The 14,982-nt window shown below is 53.1% G+C and overlaps 6 protein-coding genes across 6 annotated transcripts; 3 read left to right on the forward strand and 3 right to left on the reverse strand.

The window, feature by feature from the left end:
- Window positions 1–120: 120 nt before the first annotated feature.
- D7B24_008938 (uncharacterized protein) lies at window positions 121–2,548 on the forward strand (the record flags this gene model as incomplete). Its single annotated transcript, XM_028643018.1, has 6 exons — window positions 121–331; window positions 391–708; window positions 1,462–1,939; window positions 1,996–2,162; window positions 2,423–2,470; window positions 2,529–2,548. The coding sequence occupies 6 exons, from the start codon at window positions 121–123 to the stop codon at window positions 2,546–2,548; spliced, it is 1,242 nt and encodes a 413-aa protein (XP_028493318.1).
- Window positions 2,549–4,155: 1,607 nt separating this feature from the next.
- Window positions 4,156–6,267, reverse strand: D7B24_008939 (uncharacterized protein; the record flags this gene model as incomplete). The annotated part of the gene is made up of 5 exons (XM_028643019.1): window positions 4,156–5,447; window positions 5,495–5,606; window positions 5,655–5,845; window positions 5,900–6,137; window positions 6,220–6,267. 5 exons carry the CDS (start codon window positions 6,265–6,267, stop codon window positions 4,156–4,158), a joined length of 1,881 nt encoding a protein of 626 aa, XP_028493319.1.
- A 2,080-nt stretch (window positions 6,268–8,347) lies between these two features.
- On the reverse strand, window positions 8,348–9,409 carry TFB3 (TFIIH/NER complex subunit; the record flags this gene model as incomplete). The annotated part of the gene is made up of 1 exon (XM_028643020.1): window positions 8,348–9,409. One exon carries the CDS (start codon window positions 9,407–9,409, stop codon window positions 8,348–8,350), a length of 1,062 nt encoding a protein of 353 aa, XP_028493320.1.
- A 388-nt stretch (window positions 9,410–9,797) lies between these two features.
- Window positions 9,798–10,539, forward strand: D7B24_008941 (uncharacterized protein; the record flags this gene model as incomplete). Its single annotated transcript, XM_028643021.1, has 3 exons — window positions 9,798–9,801; window positions 9,870–10,081; window positions 10,180–10,539. The coding sequence occupies 3 exons, from the start codon at window positions 9,798–9,800 to the stop codon at window positions 10,537–10,539; spliced, it is 576 nt and encodes a 191-aa protein (XP_028493321.1).
- A 349-nt stretch (window positions 10,540–10,888) lies between these two features.
- On the reverse strand, window positions 10,889–12,733 carry D7B24_008942 (uncharacterized protein; the record flags this gene model as incomplete). The annotated part of the gene is made up of 1 exon (XM_028643022.1): window positions 10,889–12,733. The coding sequence occupies one exon, from the start codon at window positions 12,731–12,733 to the stop codon at window positions 10,889–10,891; it is 1,845 nt and encodes a 614-aa protein (XP_028493322.1).
- A 1,272-nt stretch (window positions 12,734–14,005) lies between these two features.
- Window positions 14,006–14,938, forward strand: D7B24_008943 (uncharacterized protein; the record flags this gene model as incomplete). The annotated part of the gene is made up of 1 exon (XM_028643023.1): window positions 14,006–14,938. One exon carries the CDS (start codon window positions 14,006–14,008, stop codon window positions 14,936–14,938), a length of 933 nt encoding a protein of 310 aa, XP_028493323.1.
- Window positions 14,939–14,982: the final 44 nt, after the last annotated feature.

The raw sequence follows: 14,982 nt of genomic DNA on the forward strand, positions 1-14,982 counted from the left end.
CAACACTCGATAGTCGCATTCCGCTTGCTTATCACCCGAGCTCCAAAACTACCCTCAAATACTCACGTCGACGACCATCCAATAATCATCTTTTCAAATCTACACGTCTCGTCCATCACCATGGTTCTCAAGCGCAAGCGTTCTTCCGAGGAGCTCTCCAGCTCGCCGTCGTCGTTCTCCTCCTCGCCCATACTCCCTGGTACGATGGACATGGACCACATCTCTCCGGCGCCCTTTGCTGCGTTCTCCTCCCACTTCACGCCATCACACCTGCCTAGCCGCACCATGAAGCGTTTCCGCGACAACAGACCCTCGCAGGATGCAGTCCATCGTATGTGTTGAATAGCCCTTGCTATCCCGCTTTTCAGTAACTGACAGCAAGGTTCATAGAACACACACTCAGCATGCTCTACTCCGCTCAGCAACATTCCGACGCAGACTTTGCCCCAACCAGTCCCTCCCCGATGCCTCGCATTCTCGAGCGACCAGCACAGCCGGCGCCAACAGCGCAGCGGTCTCTACATGCATTCTGGAACATCAACTCTGCTCCGGCCGCACCGTCATTCACACCATCCGCGTCCCAAACCTGCCATGAGACTTTGAGCTGCGAAGACTGTGGTGTCGGGTTCGGCTCCCGGGATGGGACTGACTCGATGGACATTAATGGCTACGGCTTTGATAGCGAGGACGACCACCTGTGCGGTGCCTGTAGGAGGCATGTGTGCTCCGGCTGCTCCGTCACGAACCTCGGCGAGCAGCGTCGGTGTCTGACCTGCGCTGGGAGGAGGGTTCGCGTGGGAGGTTTGGGATGGACGACGGCGAGGATCCCTTTTTAACATTTCCGTGGGCCATCCCGACATTCTATTTTTGATTCTTGATTATCAGCAAGCGCCTTATTTTTCTGCATTTTCATAAGAATTTCTGACTCATTTGAATGCCACGCGGCAGCCTTGACGTGGTGATGCGACCATGTGCCTGTTCAAGGCACTGAAGTGTTTCATTAGCCGTGCTGTGTGCATGATTCTGCCCTCTGCCTGGCTGCGGTCCCCGACTTGGCGATTGATTTTAGATGCCAAAACTGACATGTCAGTATTTACTTTGCTCTGGCTCGTTTAGATTTTTATTCATTGGACAAATCGTCGTTTCGTCAACGGGATGCGGGACGGGACCGCCCCAGGGTCTGCCGCTCACACAACGCCTGTCCACTCACATGGCACACTCAGCCGCCCGACCACCAACAGCCAACAACACGTCGCATAGCCACAGTCCGACCCCCATGCAAATGCATCTCGCCGGTGTGGTACGACTCCCTGTTCCACTGACGAGAAGAGGAGGCCTCGGAACTTGATAGACATACCCATAGCCAATATGACAGCCATTCTTTGCTGAGACCAACGTAGCACGTCGTGAGGATGGGTTCTGCCAGTTATCGAGTCTGATGCTGCAAATAACAAGCTTCAGCCGGTCGACCGCAAAGAAGTTCTGGAGCAATACGAGCACGCGAGATGGCTCTCGAAGCTGTCGGCCTCGGCCTCGGGGCAACTCAGTTTGCGGCTGAGCTCGCCGTGACCATCGTCAAGTTGAAGCGGCTCTGGGACGAAGTCCAGGATGTCCCCGACCACATCCAGTCCATCCTCGAGGAGCTGGAGGACGTGGACCTGATTCTCCAGGATGTCGAGGAGCAGATCAACCGTGACGAGATTCCGGACGAGCTCAAGTCGACCATTCTCCCTCGCGTCTTGCGATCGACACAGAGGGCGTATAGAGCGTTGGAAGAACTTGTCGAAAGTCTTGACAGGCAGATTGTGTCTTCCAGGGGATTCCGACGGAGGCTTGTTTCGGTGAGGATCGTAATTAAGAAGCCGGTATTGGAAAAGATGGAGAGCCAGCTGCGGAGAGCTTTGGACATTCTGAACATGGCTATCAACAGCTACACAATGTGAGTTTTCTGTCACCTTGCGCCAACGTTAAGAGACTGATTTTGTTGGGCGACAGGGCATATACACGCATTTCGAGCCAGGTCATTATAAACCGACTGCCTTTGCCGGCACCACCACAGTCCGGGCCCGCAAGACATGGCCAGGTTATAACTACCATCGAGCCCGTGCCTCAAGAAGTCGACATTGCAAAGAAGACAACCCCGGAAGAGGTCGCACGACTCCGTACGATATATCCAGGAACATCTTGGCTCGGACGCGTTAACTTCACACTCAACTCGAAAGATCGTTACGAATTTGTTCTGCAGGCGCCGAGTTGGCTTGCAGCAAGCATCTATTCTGTCATGGTTGAGCGTAGCCTCCACGGCTGGAACACTGAACTCAAAGTACACAACGTGATTCGGAGTTGGAAGGAGGTCGAAGGGGTTGTTGGCATCTTGGAGACAGATGACTGTCCTGCGCTGCTGAATTTCCTCACTCGGCAGAGGCTGCCTTTGTTGACGCGAGACCGAGATGGTTTCACACTACTGGACGTGAGTTGAGACAAGACTCTCCATAACCTAGCCAGAAGCGCTGACCACATTTTTGCAGCTTTCTTCGTGGTCTGGTAGTGTTAGGACGTTTGGAAAACTCGTTGAACTTGGGCTGACAAGCTATATCCTCGACAACCGATGGGGTGGAGTGTTGACTTCGAGAATGTAAGCAAAGCTCACAATGCTATTTGCCTTTTCTGGCTTACAACGTTTCCCAGGGATTATTGGATCTTTAGCCTCTACACTGCAGCTGTGTATCAAACAGGACATTATGCCCAGCAGCAATTCGGCCACAACATGATCGACATATTATCTCTTTTGTCACCATATGATCACGAGAAAAGAATTAAAAATGTTCGAATTTTTGCCGATCTGATCATAGGAGGTCGTCTGGTGAATGTCAGGCGATACCAGCAGTTATTCCTTCCCGACTTGGGACTCTCCGACAGAGTCAGATGTTTTCGTACTGTCTTTTCGAGGACACCGATATCGATATCCGACTTCCGGTTCATTCTACCTGAGATGTGGTCCTCCCACGCCGGTGACATTGAGCTCTCCTCGCCCGTCGTGGTCGAGTTCTCCAGATCGGAGGGATGTTCTGTTGTCCATTCCCTGGCCACAGGAATAGGCCTGGTGCTTGCTTCGGACCGCCTTAGTCCTGGGCAGTTCACGCATGGGCCTATATTCATCGCCATGCTTTGCGAAAGCATCCTGGCTGATCCAGCCAGTCTTCACTGCCAGGAGCAAGATTTTTTAAACTGCCCGCGGCCGGGATGGGATGGGCAAGGCGGGCCACAGACTCCTTTCATTAGCTATCTTCGTGCGGCTCTCAAAGTCTGCTCGCATGCCGACACGGCAAGGCACAAATTCGCAGGAATTCCGGATGGAATTTTGCAGGACTGGCTCGGACCGCTAGATCGTCATGGTGGTGTCGACTTGCGAAGATATGGCAGAGAGGAACGACGTCTTCAGCGCGAGACAGTCCATGCAAATGGGTTGACGAATGTCATGCTATGGATGCGAACGCACCATCTCCGACTTATTGGCATTACGTATGGCTCCCGTCCCCAAGACTGGGTTCTGTGGTGGGCCCACGAGTATGAAGTTTATGCTGGCGAATTCTGGACCACCGTTGAGGAGCCAACGCGTCAATGCATGCCGGGCAGCTGGCCCAATAGCTCTGCTGATTACGATGAAAGGACAGGCGGTAGTGAAGAGAAGTGGACGGCTTGCGGGGAGACCACCCCCTTGATTTGGAGTGAAGTCTCGGCGCAGCGAAATTTGGAAAACAGAAGGCATGTCTGTCTTCGGACAAAGCCTTGATAGCTTCGATGGAAACCTTCCCTCGGGTCTTGTTCAGGGCTCCGAGATAGTATGTACATGTGTACCTTGAGCATGCTCTAATAATCGCTTTCCGAGACGAAGTGGCAGTATCGGAAATGCGCTTGCCCTTTTCAATTGTAAACTTGCTTGCTAATGTTGCCCGTAGGGTTTCCACCGCTTCCATAATATGTCCAGAACACTGTATGATCACTGGCTTCTACTCTCTTACCTCGCACTTGGGTTCGACATTCTCGACCGTCTGAAAGGATTTCTCTAAACGCCATGCTTTGTCACACATAAATGGCCATTCGAAACGAAGGGCTGAGAGAATCCAAAAATATTCCACATTCAGTTGTTTTAAGTTACTGTTGCCATGGCGATTGCTGCGCTGGACGTGGGAAGACTGGGATTGAACCAAGCTGATCGAGGCCTCCCCCCATCGTCTGTTGGTTGTGCTGCCAGCCTAGTCCAGTTTGATGATTGACGAATGCTCCCTGTCGGAAGGGGTTAGTGCCCGTTTGCTGCGGCGCGAGAGGACCAGCACTGGTTACCGGCCCCTGGGGCTGTGGTGAACCGCCAAAGCTCTTGGCGAAGGGGTTGGTACCCGTGGTCATGGGCTGTAATGGAGCTGGCGGTGCAGCCACTTGCGGTTGTATCGATTCGGCAGGGGCGAAAGGTTGCTGTGCTTGGGGCGATGAGCGTGCAAATGGGTTCGTGGACTGCCGCTGCAGACCGCCATTCACAGGAGGGTTGTTGGACCCGGACGCAACAGGACTAGCAGAAAATCCAGTCTGCTGTGTCACCAACATTGAAGCCCTGAAAGGATTTGTTGTCTGAGGTGGTTGGATGTTTTGCGCAGGTGAAGCAGTGCCGGTCTGGAAGCTGGCGACGCCTTCTTGAGGAATGGATCCCAGCGCGCCAGGCTGGAAGCCCGGTTGCGGGGTGTAGCCTCCAAAGCCAGCCCCAGTGAAGTTGGATTGCAGTTGCTGAGGCTGCTGAGGCTGCTGACCCCATGGGTTGTAACTCTGAGAAGTAACTGGTTGTTGAGTCTGGTACGGATTGGTTGACAGCCCGGTCTGTTGCGTACCTAGACCGGTTTGCTGAAAGCCAAGAGCTTGCTGTTGGTAAGGGTTGTTAACGAAACCGGTCTGCATCGGCAACTGCTGCTGGGGCAACTGCTGTTGAGCCAGCTGGTGGGGCGCAGGTTCTTGAGCCATTGGCGTTTGGTTTTGCTCGATGGATTCGAAGAAATCAATCAGATCTGGTGCGGGACCCTTGGCTTGGGGCTTTGCGGACTGAGGAGCGGCAGGCGTGGGCTCGGGGAAAGAGTTGCTGTACGAGTGTTTCGGCTTCGAGGGGGCACTGGGTGCCGACGCCTTGGACACCGCCGACGTGCCGCCGTTCTTTTTGGCTTGGACTTCAGCGATATACTGTCGGCGGTTGACCTCAAAATCGGGGTCGTTGAGATATTCCTCGAGCTGCTGCTTCAGATTGACAGGCGCGTGCTTGAGCTTGGGCACTTCGACCCGCGTGAGGTGCTCGTACTGCCGCGCTAGCCTCAGGTAGCTCACAACGAAGTCAGTCTGTTTCGCAAACTGGCGGTATATCTCCATGGCCCTCTCCGCGTCAGGCTTTGAGAGCTCGAAGAAGCACCCTGGCAGCGTCAGCAGCGATCAGGATAGGTGGTTTGAGGTCTCGTACCTAGAATGTTGATCATAGCTTGGTTGAGTGATTGGAACAGCGCTAGCAGATCGAGAACGAGAAGCCTAAAGGCCGTGGTCGTCACCTCAAAGGATGATTGATCCTCCACAATCTAGGGTCCGTCAGTCTATATCGTGCATCGCCAGAGAGGTCCACTTACGTCGCATTTCAGCAAGGCTGAAACCTGACGCTGCAGAGATTCGGTCTCCCTTAACAGACCCTTGTCCACAGTCATCTTTTCCAGCCGTGTTTCTTTCACTCGGACCCAGTCGCATTTAGTGTCCCGATATGCCTTCGCCCTCTCTTGAAGGTAATTGGCATATACGCGGATATTCCGACCCTGTGTTTGTGCTTTGCGGTATTAGCGATGATAAGACCGGATTTGATACTGTGTTATTGACTGACCATCTGTGATAGTGGTGATGCTCAATAGGTTCCTGTGTTCCGACAGGTATGCGAGCGTAGCGTCTGGAGAGCCTTCTCTGATCATGAGGTGTATTGTGATCAAGCTCTTGAAGACCACGGTCCAGGTAGAGTCGCGCAAACGGAACTGAAGCGACCGGAAGACTTCTGCCACACCAGCCTCGCCGGAATGCGTCGCAACGAGGATGTGCTCGATATATTTCGTCTTGGGAGGCGCCGCCTGGTCATTTTTGTCAGCGCATACGCGTTGGCTGATCGGGGATGGCGTCCCCGAGCGGGCAGTAGAAGAGTCAGATGTATACCTTGATCTTGGTAGCGCCCTTGACGGACTTCTCGAAAGAGCTCGACATGACGAAAACTTGTCGCTACAAGCTAATAGTACTTCGAGGCTACGACAGCAACAGGATCCTTGCCGTATCAGCCAGCCGCTGGCGAATGCCGGTTATCTCGGTGGTTTGTCCACGCCTCGATTGGGACGGGACTGTTTTCCGACGCAGTCAGGCTACAGCGGGGAAGACGTCGGAGGAGGTCAATCGTGGAAGCCAAGTTGGCCTGGAGAAATGGCAGGATGTGTCAAAACGTCGGCTCCGACAGACCGCAAGTCGTTGTAGAGGTGCGTGTTGAGCTCTCTGCGCTGTAACAATGCCGTGGTGACGATTGTGATGCCCAGCAACCTGGGGAAATTGGCTCCTTCAGATGCAAGGGTGGGGTGTTCGGATGGGGCCGTCAACTGTGCACAAAAGCCATGACACAAGGAGGGAGGGTGTCGTCGGATAGTAATGATGCAAATTAATGTCGTGTCGCACGTTTTGCGCCGCTAAGTGGTGTTTTTGGAAGAGAAGCTGGGCTAGGCTGGGCAGCAGTTCGGATTCATGAATGTCGGCCACGTCGCCGAGGAGGCTGGTGCTGGCAGGCACGAGTTGACGTGGTTGGCGTGATGGGCACTCGACTCGCTCGATGTAGCTCAAGAGAGAACAAGGATCCATCCGGTTTGCTGGGCGGGCTTGCGGTCCGCCCGGGCACCGGGGGTCTGTCATTGCCCGCTCGTGGATAGCTGCCCAGCAATCAGGCTCCCGACATCATTGGAGTGTCGCATTCCAGGCACCCCCCGCTAAGACCCCACTGTCTTTGGGGGTGACATGCTCGATGAGCTGCCACCTATGAAGTAATCATCTGCGCTCACCGGGAAGTCTCCTGCTGCAAGTTCATGGCACAGCTCTTTCTCAGTTCGCTATGACACCCCCCCGAGGCAACCATTGATTGAAGAAAATCCAAGACATCGCCAGCAGTGATTCAGTACGAGTATCATGACCTCACCGGTTGCAGACATTCTGGAACTTCATTTCAGCTAGTGCTGCCTAAGTGAACCACATCGAACACGGGAAGCATGCACGCCATTTGGATGCACTGTGATGTTTGATCAAGGTTAAAGATTAGCCACCCAGTCAGCATGTAGTAGGCAACGAAGTGCTTTCAGAAGTAATCCGAGGGGGGGGGATTGTAGAGTTCAAATTGTCATGTACATTAACCTAGGTACCTTATTCCTTGACAGGGAATGGAAATATGATCGAGATACCGGAGCAGATTATTTGCCAAGCACTTGCTAGGCACCAACCTTCGTTCTATACATGTGCCCTTCCCTTTTGTCTTCCTCCAATTCGGTTCAAAATCAGAATGGCCTTTCATCGCGTCCGATGCAGTAACAAGGTCGTGGCCGAACGCCTAGATCATGGCCTCCCCGCCCTTCCCAACTCTGCCCTGAAGCTCCCGAAGGAGAGAGCTCGGAAGTTCCAGACGGGTTGGCAGCATCATTTATCCACGGAGGTCTTCATCATCTGCGATACGATTAGTTTGAGGCCTTCAATGGTGATGCAGATGGGTTGCGCGCGAGAAAACGTACACTTGATTGAATTGGAGAAATCATAAGGAGAAAAAAAAGAAACCGAGAAAGCGCCAGCGCCGTAGCACACTTTTATGGAGGTCGCGCCTGGTGGGGCGGATTGCCTGGTAAGCCTGGGTACGTACCGACAGACCTTACTCCAAGTTCCATTGACAGCAGGTCACGTGTTGGTCGTGTTCGAATGCTCTTATTGACCGGCTTCAAGATTGAAGTGCATACAACGAATTTTCGGTATAGACGTAGATTGAGTCGTCGTTCCTGTATAAATCACTCGCAGGTTTGCAGAGCACTAGACTTGCTGTGGATGTCACACCTGGCAGTGGTGCGTTGACGGTGGCCATCGAGGAAGTCATATTGAGAGAACCAGCACATACAGACGCAGTGAAAGCCCAGCCTAACGTTCAGCAGACCTTCGACACTGAATGCTTTGTACTTTTTCGATGCTATAAGTGCAAAACCTTGACGCCGTCGCTACATACCCCCATGCGCTAAAGCAAAGCTCGCAATTTCTCATCTGTTCTATTTCAGGATCAATAGGCATCCACATCCATCTTCTGTGATGTCTGTCCTGAGGCGGCCACCTGCGCTGCCTCTGTCGTCGCCAAATCTTCTGCGCCCTTTTCATCCTCAATGAAGACACCTAGCCCTGAGAAAGCCTCGAACATGGCTCGTGTCAAATACTCTTCAGCACTGTACCCGCCGACGACAATGTCACTTCTCATGCGTGCTGCGTCAACCCAATCGTTGCTGTAGTCGTCGAGCGGGCCTAATTCGTATCGTTGCAAAGAAAGATTCATGCCTCCAAATGGATCGTAAGGCCCTTCGTCGACGTAAACGGGCTTCTCCTTCTTCTTGAGACCACGAATCGACATGGCTGAGGTTGCATCCGTGAGAGACGAACGAGCTGCATCCAGTCTGCCCTGACCTCGCTTCTTGAGGACAATCTTCTCCATTGTTGCGCGAGCTTGCCCAATGTTTCCGCTGGCGAGGCCGTCTAGGACATCTTCTCTAGCGCGCGCCTCCCGCGCCTTCTCCTCTGCATCTTCGCGTGCGGCTTCCAGCCTGCGGCGACGGGCCGCTTCCTTTTCTTCGCGCTCGCGGCTGGTCCGTTGAGCCTCTGATTCCTTGGCTAGGCGCCTGCGTTCTTCAATCTCGCTCTTGTGTTGCGCCTCCCAGTCCTGTAGTTGTGCTTCCGCACGTGCCTTCTCGTTTGGTTGTCCATTGAGCAAGTCGAACGTCAAAGACTCTACTTGCTCGAGATATGCATTGAAGTCTTCGAGAGACTCAAAGTCGGGCTCTTCCTTGTTAAATACAGCGTGGACACGGCGGCGAACATCGACTTCGCGTTCAACGGTCAGGTCGCCGAACCATGCCGCTTTGAACGCCTTTTTTCGGAGTGTTTTCGTGCACCCAGCGTACGGGCATTGTGCAGGGCCATCGGCGAATAGACGAGCAACGCAGTTGGCGCACATAGGATGATAGCATTCGGGATTGATCAGAAACTCGAGGTCTCGGTTAAGGTAGCGCATCGTTTTGCAGACAGGACAAACGTCGGTGCTGGGGGAAGGGGGGTTTCCTTTACGAGACGCCATGACGGACGTGCTTGGATGTGGCACACCAGGGAGGATCTTTGCGTGTGAGCTCGCGCTTTTGGCTGTCGCGCAGCTGTAGTCGTGCGTGTAGCCTCCAGAAGATGATTATCGCAGCATATATTCGTGAGAAGAATAGAAAGAAAGGTTGCGTGCTAGAAGAAATCAAAAGACGGCTTGTTGAGCAATTAGCCCAGGGACCGAGGTCTGCATGATGCATTCCGAAGGACTCTGGAATCAGGGTAGCTTCTTAGATAAGCCATCGTTATCGCGAGTGTTCGTTTAGCGTGCAGCAGGGGGCGAAGCTACCCCTCCAAAAGTCGCATCAGCGTCACCCATCGCATTCTATGCACTTCTCCAGAACAAATAGCAGATCAACATTCTAGTCACCATGCGTAAGGCTTGCCGTTCGACTAGAGATATTGAATTTGGTCAAGAAGAGCTAATAATAATGAACTGATAGGCTTCAGGGCACCAAAGACGGACGAAGAGAGAGCTGCTCGCGAAAAGCAGAACGCGGAGCAGGCGGCCTTGCCATACAAATGGTTCCAGCAGCTTGAGACTTTGCAAGTCGAATTCGATGTCCCTCTCAATTATAAGGCCAAGGATTTGGTCATTGATTTCAAACGTACATCCTTCAAGGCTGGCATAAAGGGCCAGACACTCCTCATCGATGTGCGTAGATCTCGTCATAACTTGTACTTTTCTACGCGATCAAACTTGTGACGAAAGCCGCAGTCGTTTGGACACCACTAACAGAAATCGGTGGATAGGGCGACTTCCCTCATCCTATTCGTGTTGATGAGTCAACATGGGGCATGACTACCAACGCCGCGAAAGACGCCAAGACTGTTACAATCCACCTCGACAAGACGAACAAGATGGAGTGGTGGGCCAATATTGTGACCAACCAGCCCTCCGTTGACCTCACGATGATTGAACCTGAAGAAACATCCCTCAGCGACATGACCGAGGGCTCAACCCGTGCAATGGCCGAAAAGATGATGTGGGAGAGCACATTGACGCCTGAGCAAAAGCAGAAGAACAAGCAAGAGGAGAACATGAAGCGTCTTGCAGAGCTGCAAAAGCAGACTGGCTTGGACTTTTCCCAGGCCGAGATCAACCACGGCTAAGGAAATACATGTAGAAGGTGTCAGGAGTGTAACGAAACGACCATACCATTGGAATGGCCCCTGGTATCGGGGGTACGACGTCAGAGAAACCCTGTGCAAGCATTTATCTTGGAGCCTTGAGGGGTTGGGAAGCAAAGTGATGTGCAGCCCAATAATTCCAAACGCATGCATGAACGCTCCCTTAGGGGTGTTCATCCAAGCTTCTGATCTCAAGATCCGTAAATAGTCACGAATATAAGGGTATCACACAAGCACGACAGACAGAAGGGCGCGAACGCCGATAGTGAAGACGACTTCGATTGATGGAACCCATCTGCAACATTACCTATGCAACAGTATCGTTCAGTTTCTATTGCTTCGAGAGACGGGCAGCTCTGAATCTGCTCATCTTTTGACCACCATCAGCTTCATCGAGGGGCTGAATAGGGGATTCATCTTCTTGCAGGAAGCCGCCGTGCTTTTGGATGAAGTTACGGCGTTTCTGGTGGTATTCGTCGGCGAGATCCTGGTCCATGAAGTCGTCGTTGTACTCCTCTCCAGCTCTGGTGGAGGTTGATTCACGCTCGAGGACAGACTCCGCAATCGTCTTCCCCAGGGGCCCTGTCGGAGCTGTGGGCCTGTCCTGGTCCAGGAATCGAACAGGAACATCGAGTGGTCCCTTGGGCACGGGTGACTCGCCCGCTGTTGCCGCTTCGACTCGATTCTTCTTGAAGCGGGATGCTTTACGAACTGGCTCGGAGGTTTGTTCTGGACGTTGCGACGGACCGCTTCTTTCCACAATGTCGCTGAGGGGCTCAACGAGTGGCCTCGCCGGTTCTGACGATGTTTTTGAGGCCGATGGAACGTCGTCGGGGGCGATATCCAGATCCGCGGCAAATCGTACACTCTTCTTCTCATCTGCGCCATCATCCACAACCGACGACTTCAGGCTGGAAGCGCGTGGAGAGACAGCGGTTTCCGTGGGCGGAGCTTCTGAGGATGGTTGAGGCTCTTGTTGAATTGTGATGCGGCCCAGTCCTTCTGGCTCGTTGTCGTCAGAATCAGTATCCTGTTCAGCCAACTGTTCAGTGAATCTGGACTTGATGCCAAGGCGCTTCTCGAGCTCCAACATCCGCTGGCGATAATCGTTATCAATAACGCTGCCAATAGAGCGACCGTATTTATCTTCTTCGTCGTCTTCCTCTTCATCCTCCTCAGAATACTCCTCGTCGAAGCCTTCGTCATCGTCTGTGGCTTCTTCCAGGGTCAATTCAGCGACAACGGCGCCTACCTCACCCATGCCGTACTTGAGCATCTCTCGTCGTAAAAAGGCGTCTTCTTCCGACTCATCTTCAGGAACGACGGCTTCTGAACGGGCCAGTTGCTCTTGATCCTTGGCGGTTTGCATGATCTGTTCGACGCGGACAGCTGTTCTGGACTTCTCTGTTTCCTCTCCAGCTTTGGTATCCTCTGTGAATGAGACGCTCTTCTTCGTGCCACCATCGTTGAGGCCTTCACTTGACGAGGGTCCACCAACAGATTCAAGGTGCTTTTTCGCTAGTGGGGCTTGCGTTGTTGGTGCTCTTTGCGCTGGAGCCTTTGGCGATACCTTTTGGGTTGCTATTGCTTCAGATTTGGGCTCCACTGGAGCACTCTGAGGGATCTGTTCAGGTGCCGGACCTCCATTTGGTATATCTTTGATGCCGGCCTTCTTCAGGAGCTCTTCCAGTTGGGTTTGCGCGTCTCCAGGCTTCTGCACGCGAGATGAGATAACCTGGCCGTCTTCATCAAGTTCCTCGATGATCTCTGACATTGGCAGGCCCTCCTCATCCCGCATGTCAGGGTCGGTGATGATTGATGCCGCAGCATGTTTCTCTTCGGCGATTTCCAGCTGCTTCTCCAGGGTTTCGAGGTTCTTCGTGACGTAGTCGATCCGTCGTGAAAGAACATTGACGATCTGATCAGCAGGTTTGATTCCGACATTGCCGAAAATTTCATCGAGTTCCTTCCGATCTATGACATCGCTCTTGAACTCGGCCCGTATCCTAGCGAGATCTTTCTGAGTGACTGGTTTGGGGGCTGACTCTATCTCGTCTTTGAGAGTCTCATACTCGGCGTCCCATCGTCGCCAGTGTTGAAGTCCTTTCCGCAGCTTGGCGACGTTTTCGTCGAGCTGCGCTCGATGTCGCTCCAGGTCTTGCAGACTGTCCTTCATAGTTGTACTGTCAAGAACGTCCCAATGTCGATGCAAAAGCCAACAGAAAATGCAATCACTTGGACAAATTTTGATGAAAGACCTGAATCATTAAGTATGTGACTAGCGGGGCGACGGGTAAATGCAACTATTGCTAGACCCACAATACGATCGATCCTGTCACGCCAGTTCGTCAAGTGATAGTCATCTTGCACACGTACATCAGCCCAGTCTGAGATGACAGTCCATCCTTTGCTTCCTCCCACGTCGGCAACTTTCACGTGTTTCCGACTCGCGAGGGTTGATCGGAACTGGTTCAGTGTGTTCGCGCAGGACGATTCCACCTCGGCGAGCGTTAGGGTTTCAAGAGTGCCGGCGTTTCCGAGACACGGACTTCGCTACCCTTAGATGCCGTACCGTGTGTGAGTCGGGAGAGTTCCTCCGAGGTCTGCTACACGATCCTTCTGGAGCAAGTGGGTTTTGGCCGAAGTCTGCTCGGCGTGGCTTTTCGAGGACCCGTCCTGCCGTAACTATCCGAACTCCGTGAGGACTAGTCGCTTGGTGACTGATCTCTCATCGAATACCCATTCATCATGTTGACCGTTGTGGGCTGCGATACCTTTCCAGTTTAAAAACTAAGCCTAGTTTTTCTCCCCTGCTGCCTTACGTCGCTTACCACCATGTACCTACCTTACATTACCGTACTACCTTAGGTGCCTTATTATGGATGCCCAGCCCTGACGAAAGTCACAGCACCAGCCGGTACTTCAGCAGCTCACCTTACCCTTCCGACAAATAGCTTCATGATCGATGATCGATTACGTCAGCCGCGCGATGGGTCAAGCTTGACTTTGCGACATGTGAATTCAGGGACGCATCAAAGTCAGCGCTCTAGTTTCTCTTCATTCTCAATCTATCCTCAGTCTTACACACCCGTCGGTTTTTGGGCCTCTTCTCACCGCCAGTCCTGTCCCCCAAAATCCCATAATTCCATCTCTTTGACATGCAAAGCGTGTAACGTAGCTCGCCATGAACCAACCCAGACGCGATCGCCCTGCCAAAGGTATCAGGCAAGCTTGCGACTCCTGCCATGCCAAAAAGATTCGATGCATCCGAGCACCGGGGTCGACACCAAAGCCATGCGAACGATGCGTGCGGGAACACATTGAATGCGTCTTCAGCCCGGCATTGAAGACTGGAAGGCCCAAAAAAGAAAAGCCTGCCATTGCTGGTCACCGCGAGAATAGCAATGAACCGTCAACAGCGCCTCTGAAGCCCGTTGTATTCAGGGCGATGACCCCCATCACTCCTTCCACGACCCAGGCGAGTCACGACAGCGTGGACGCTACTCCTCGGTATCCGCTGGTCGACACCGCGGCGGCAGATGACAGCTACGATGTGGGCCAGGACCAGGACCAGGAAGATGAAAGGACCCTGGAGGAGCTGTTACCAAATCTCAGGGGCACACACGACGCTCAAAGCGTTGTTCTTGCTAAGCTTGAGCGCATGTCAGCTCTGCAGCAACAGCTTCTGAGTAAAAGAAGAATCCTTACGCCTCTGTTCTCACAACGACCTCCTCCGGGTGTAGCCTTGCGTTCGGACACCCTCCATGAGCTCCTAGACGTTGCGCGAAAGGTTTCCAACATGCATGTCTGGCTCATGATGGCCGCCGAACGATTTTCCTGGCGCAACCGAATCATGCACAGCATGACCGACGACACATCTTGCATGATGCTGGTACTGCCGGCTATGTTCGTTCTCGATGTCTTCATCGAAACCCTACGATTGGTCTTTCCCTTACCCGACGAGCCTTCAAATGCACAACTTGCAACGCAGCAAATGACTGCCGAGGATGCGCAAGGCATGGGGCTGCCGGATCCCAGTCTGATCATCTACGTGTCGTCTTTGGCCTCCGACACAGCACTCGTCGACGACCTGATGAGCAGTCGATCGGAAGATGAATGCCGTAACCCTGTCTCCGAGTTTGTCCTCGTCAACATGGTTAAGGAACAACACGACAAGCAACGTCACGCGTGCGATGCCGTCAGCGCGACACTTCCCCGCAAACATTCTGCACCTGGGGCTCAGGAGTTGATGGCGGTGCTTCTGGCACAGTACTCTGCCAAGCTGGATCTTGTTCGAGGCGAGGTTTCCAGAGTTGAGACCATCGGAGAAGATACCCCAATGCATCACTCGGCGGTCGGGACAGTGTCAAGTAAATCCTGAAAATATCCAGTTTCGACCTCTTGGCCCTGCAGTTATCCTATTGC

This window comes from Verticillium nonalfalfae (assembly GCF_003724135.2).
Source record: "Verticillium nonalfalfae strain VnAa140/NRRL 66861 chromosome Unknown scaffold_84, whole genome shotgun sequence".
NCBI classification, from domain to species: domain Eukaryota; kingdom Fungi; phylum Ascomycota; class Sordariomycetes; order Glomerellales; family Plectosphaerellaceae; genus Verticillium; species Verticillium nonalfalfae.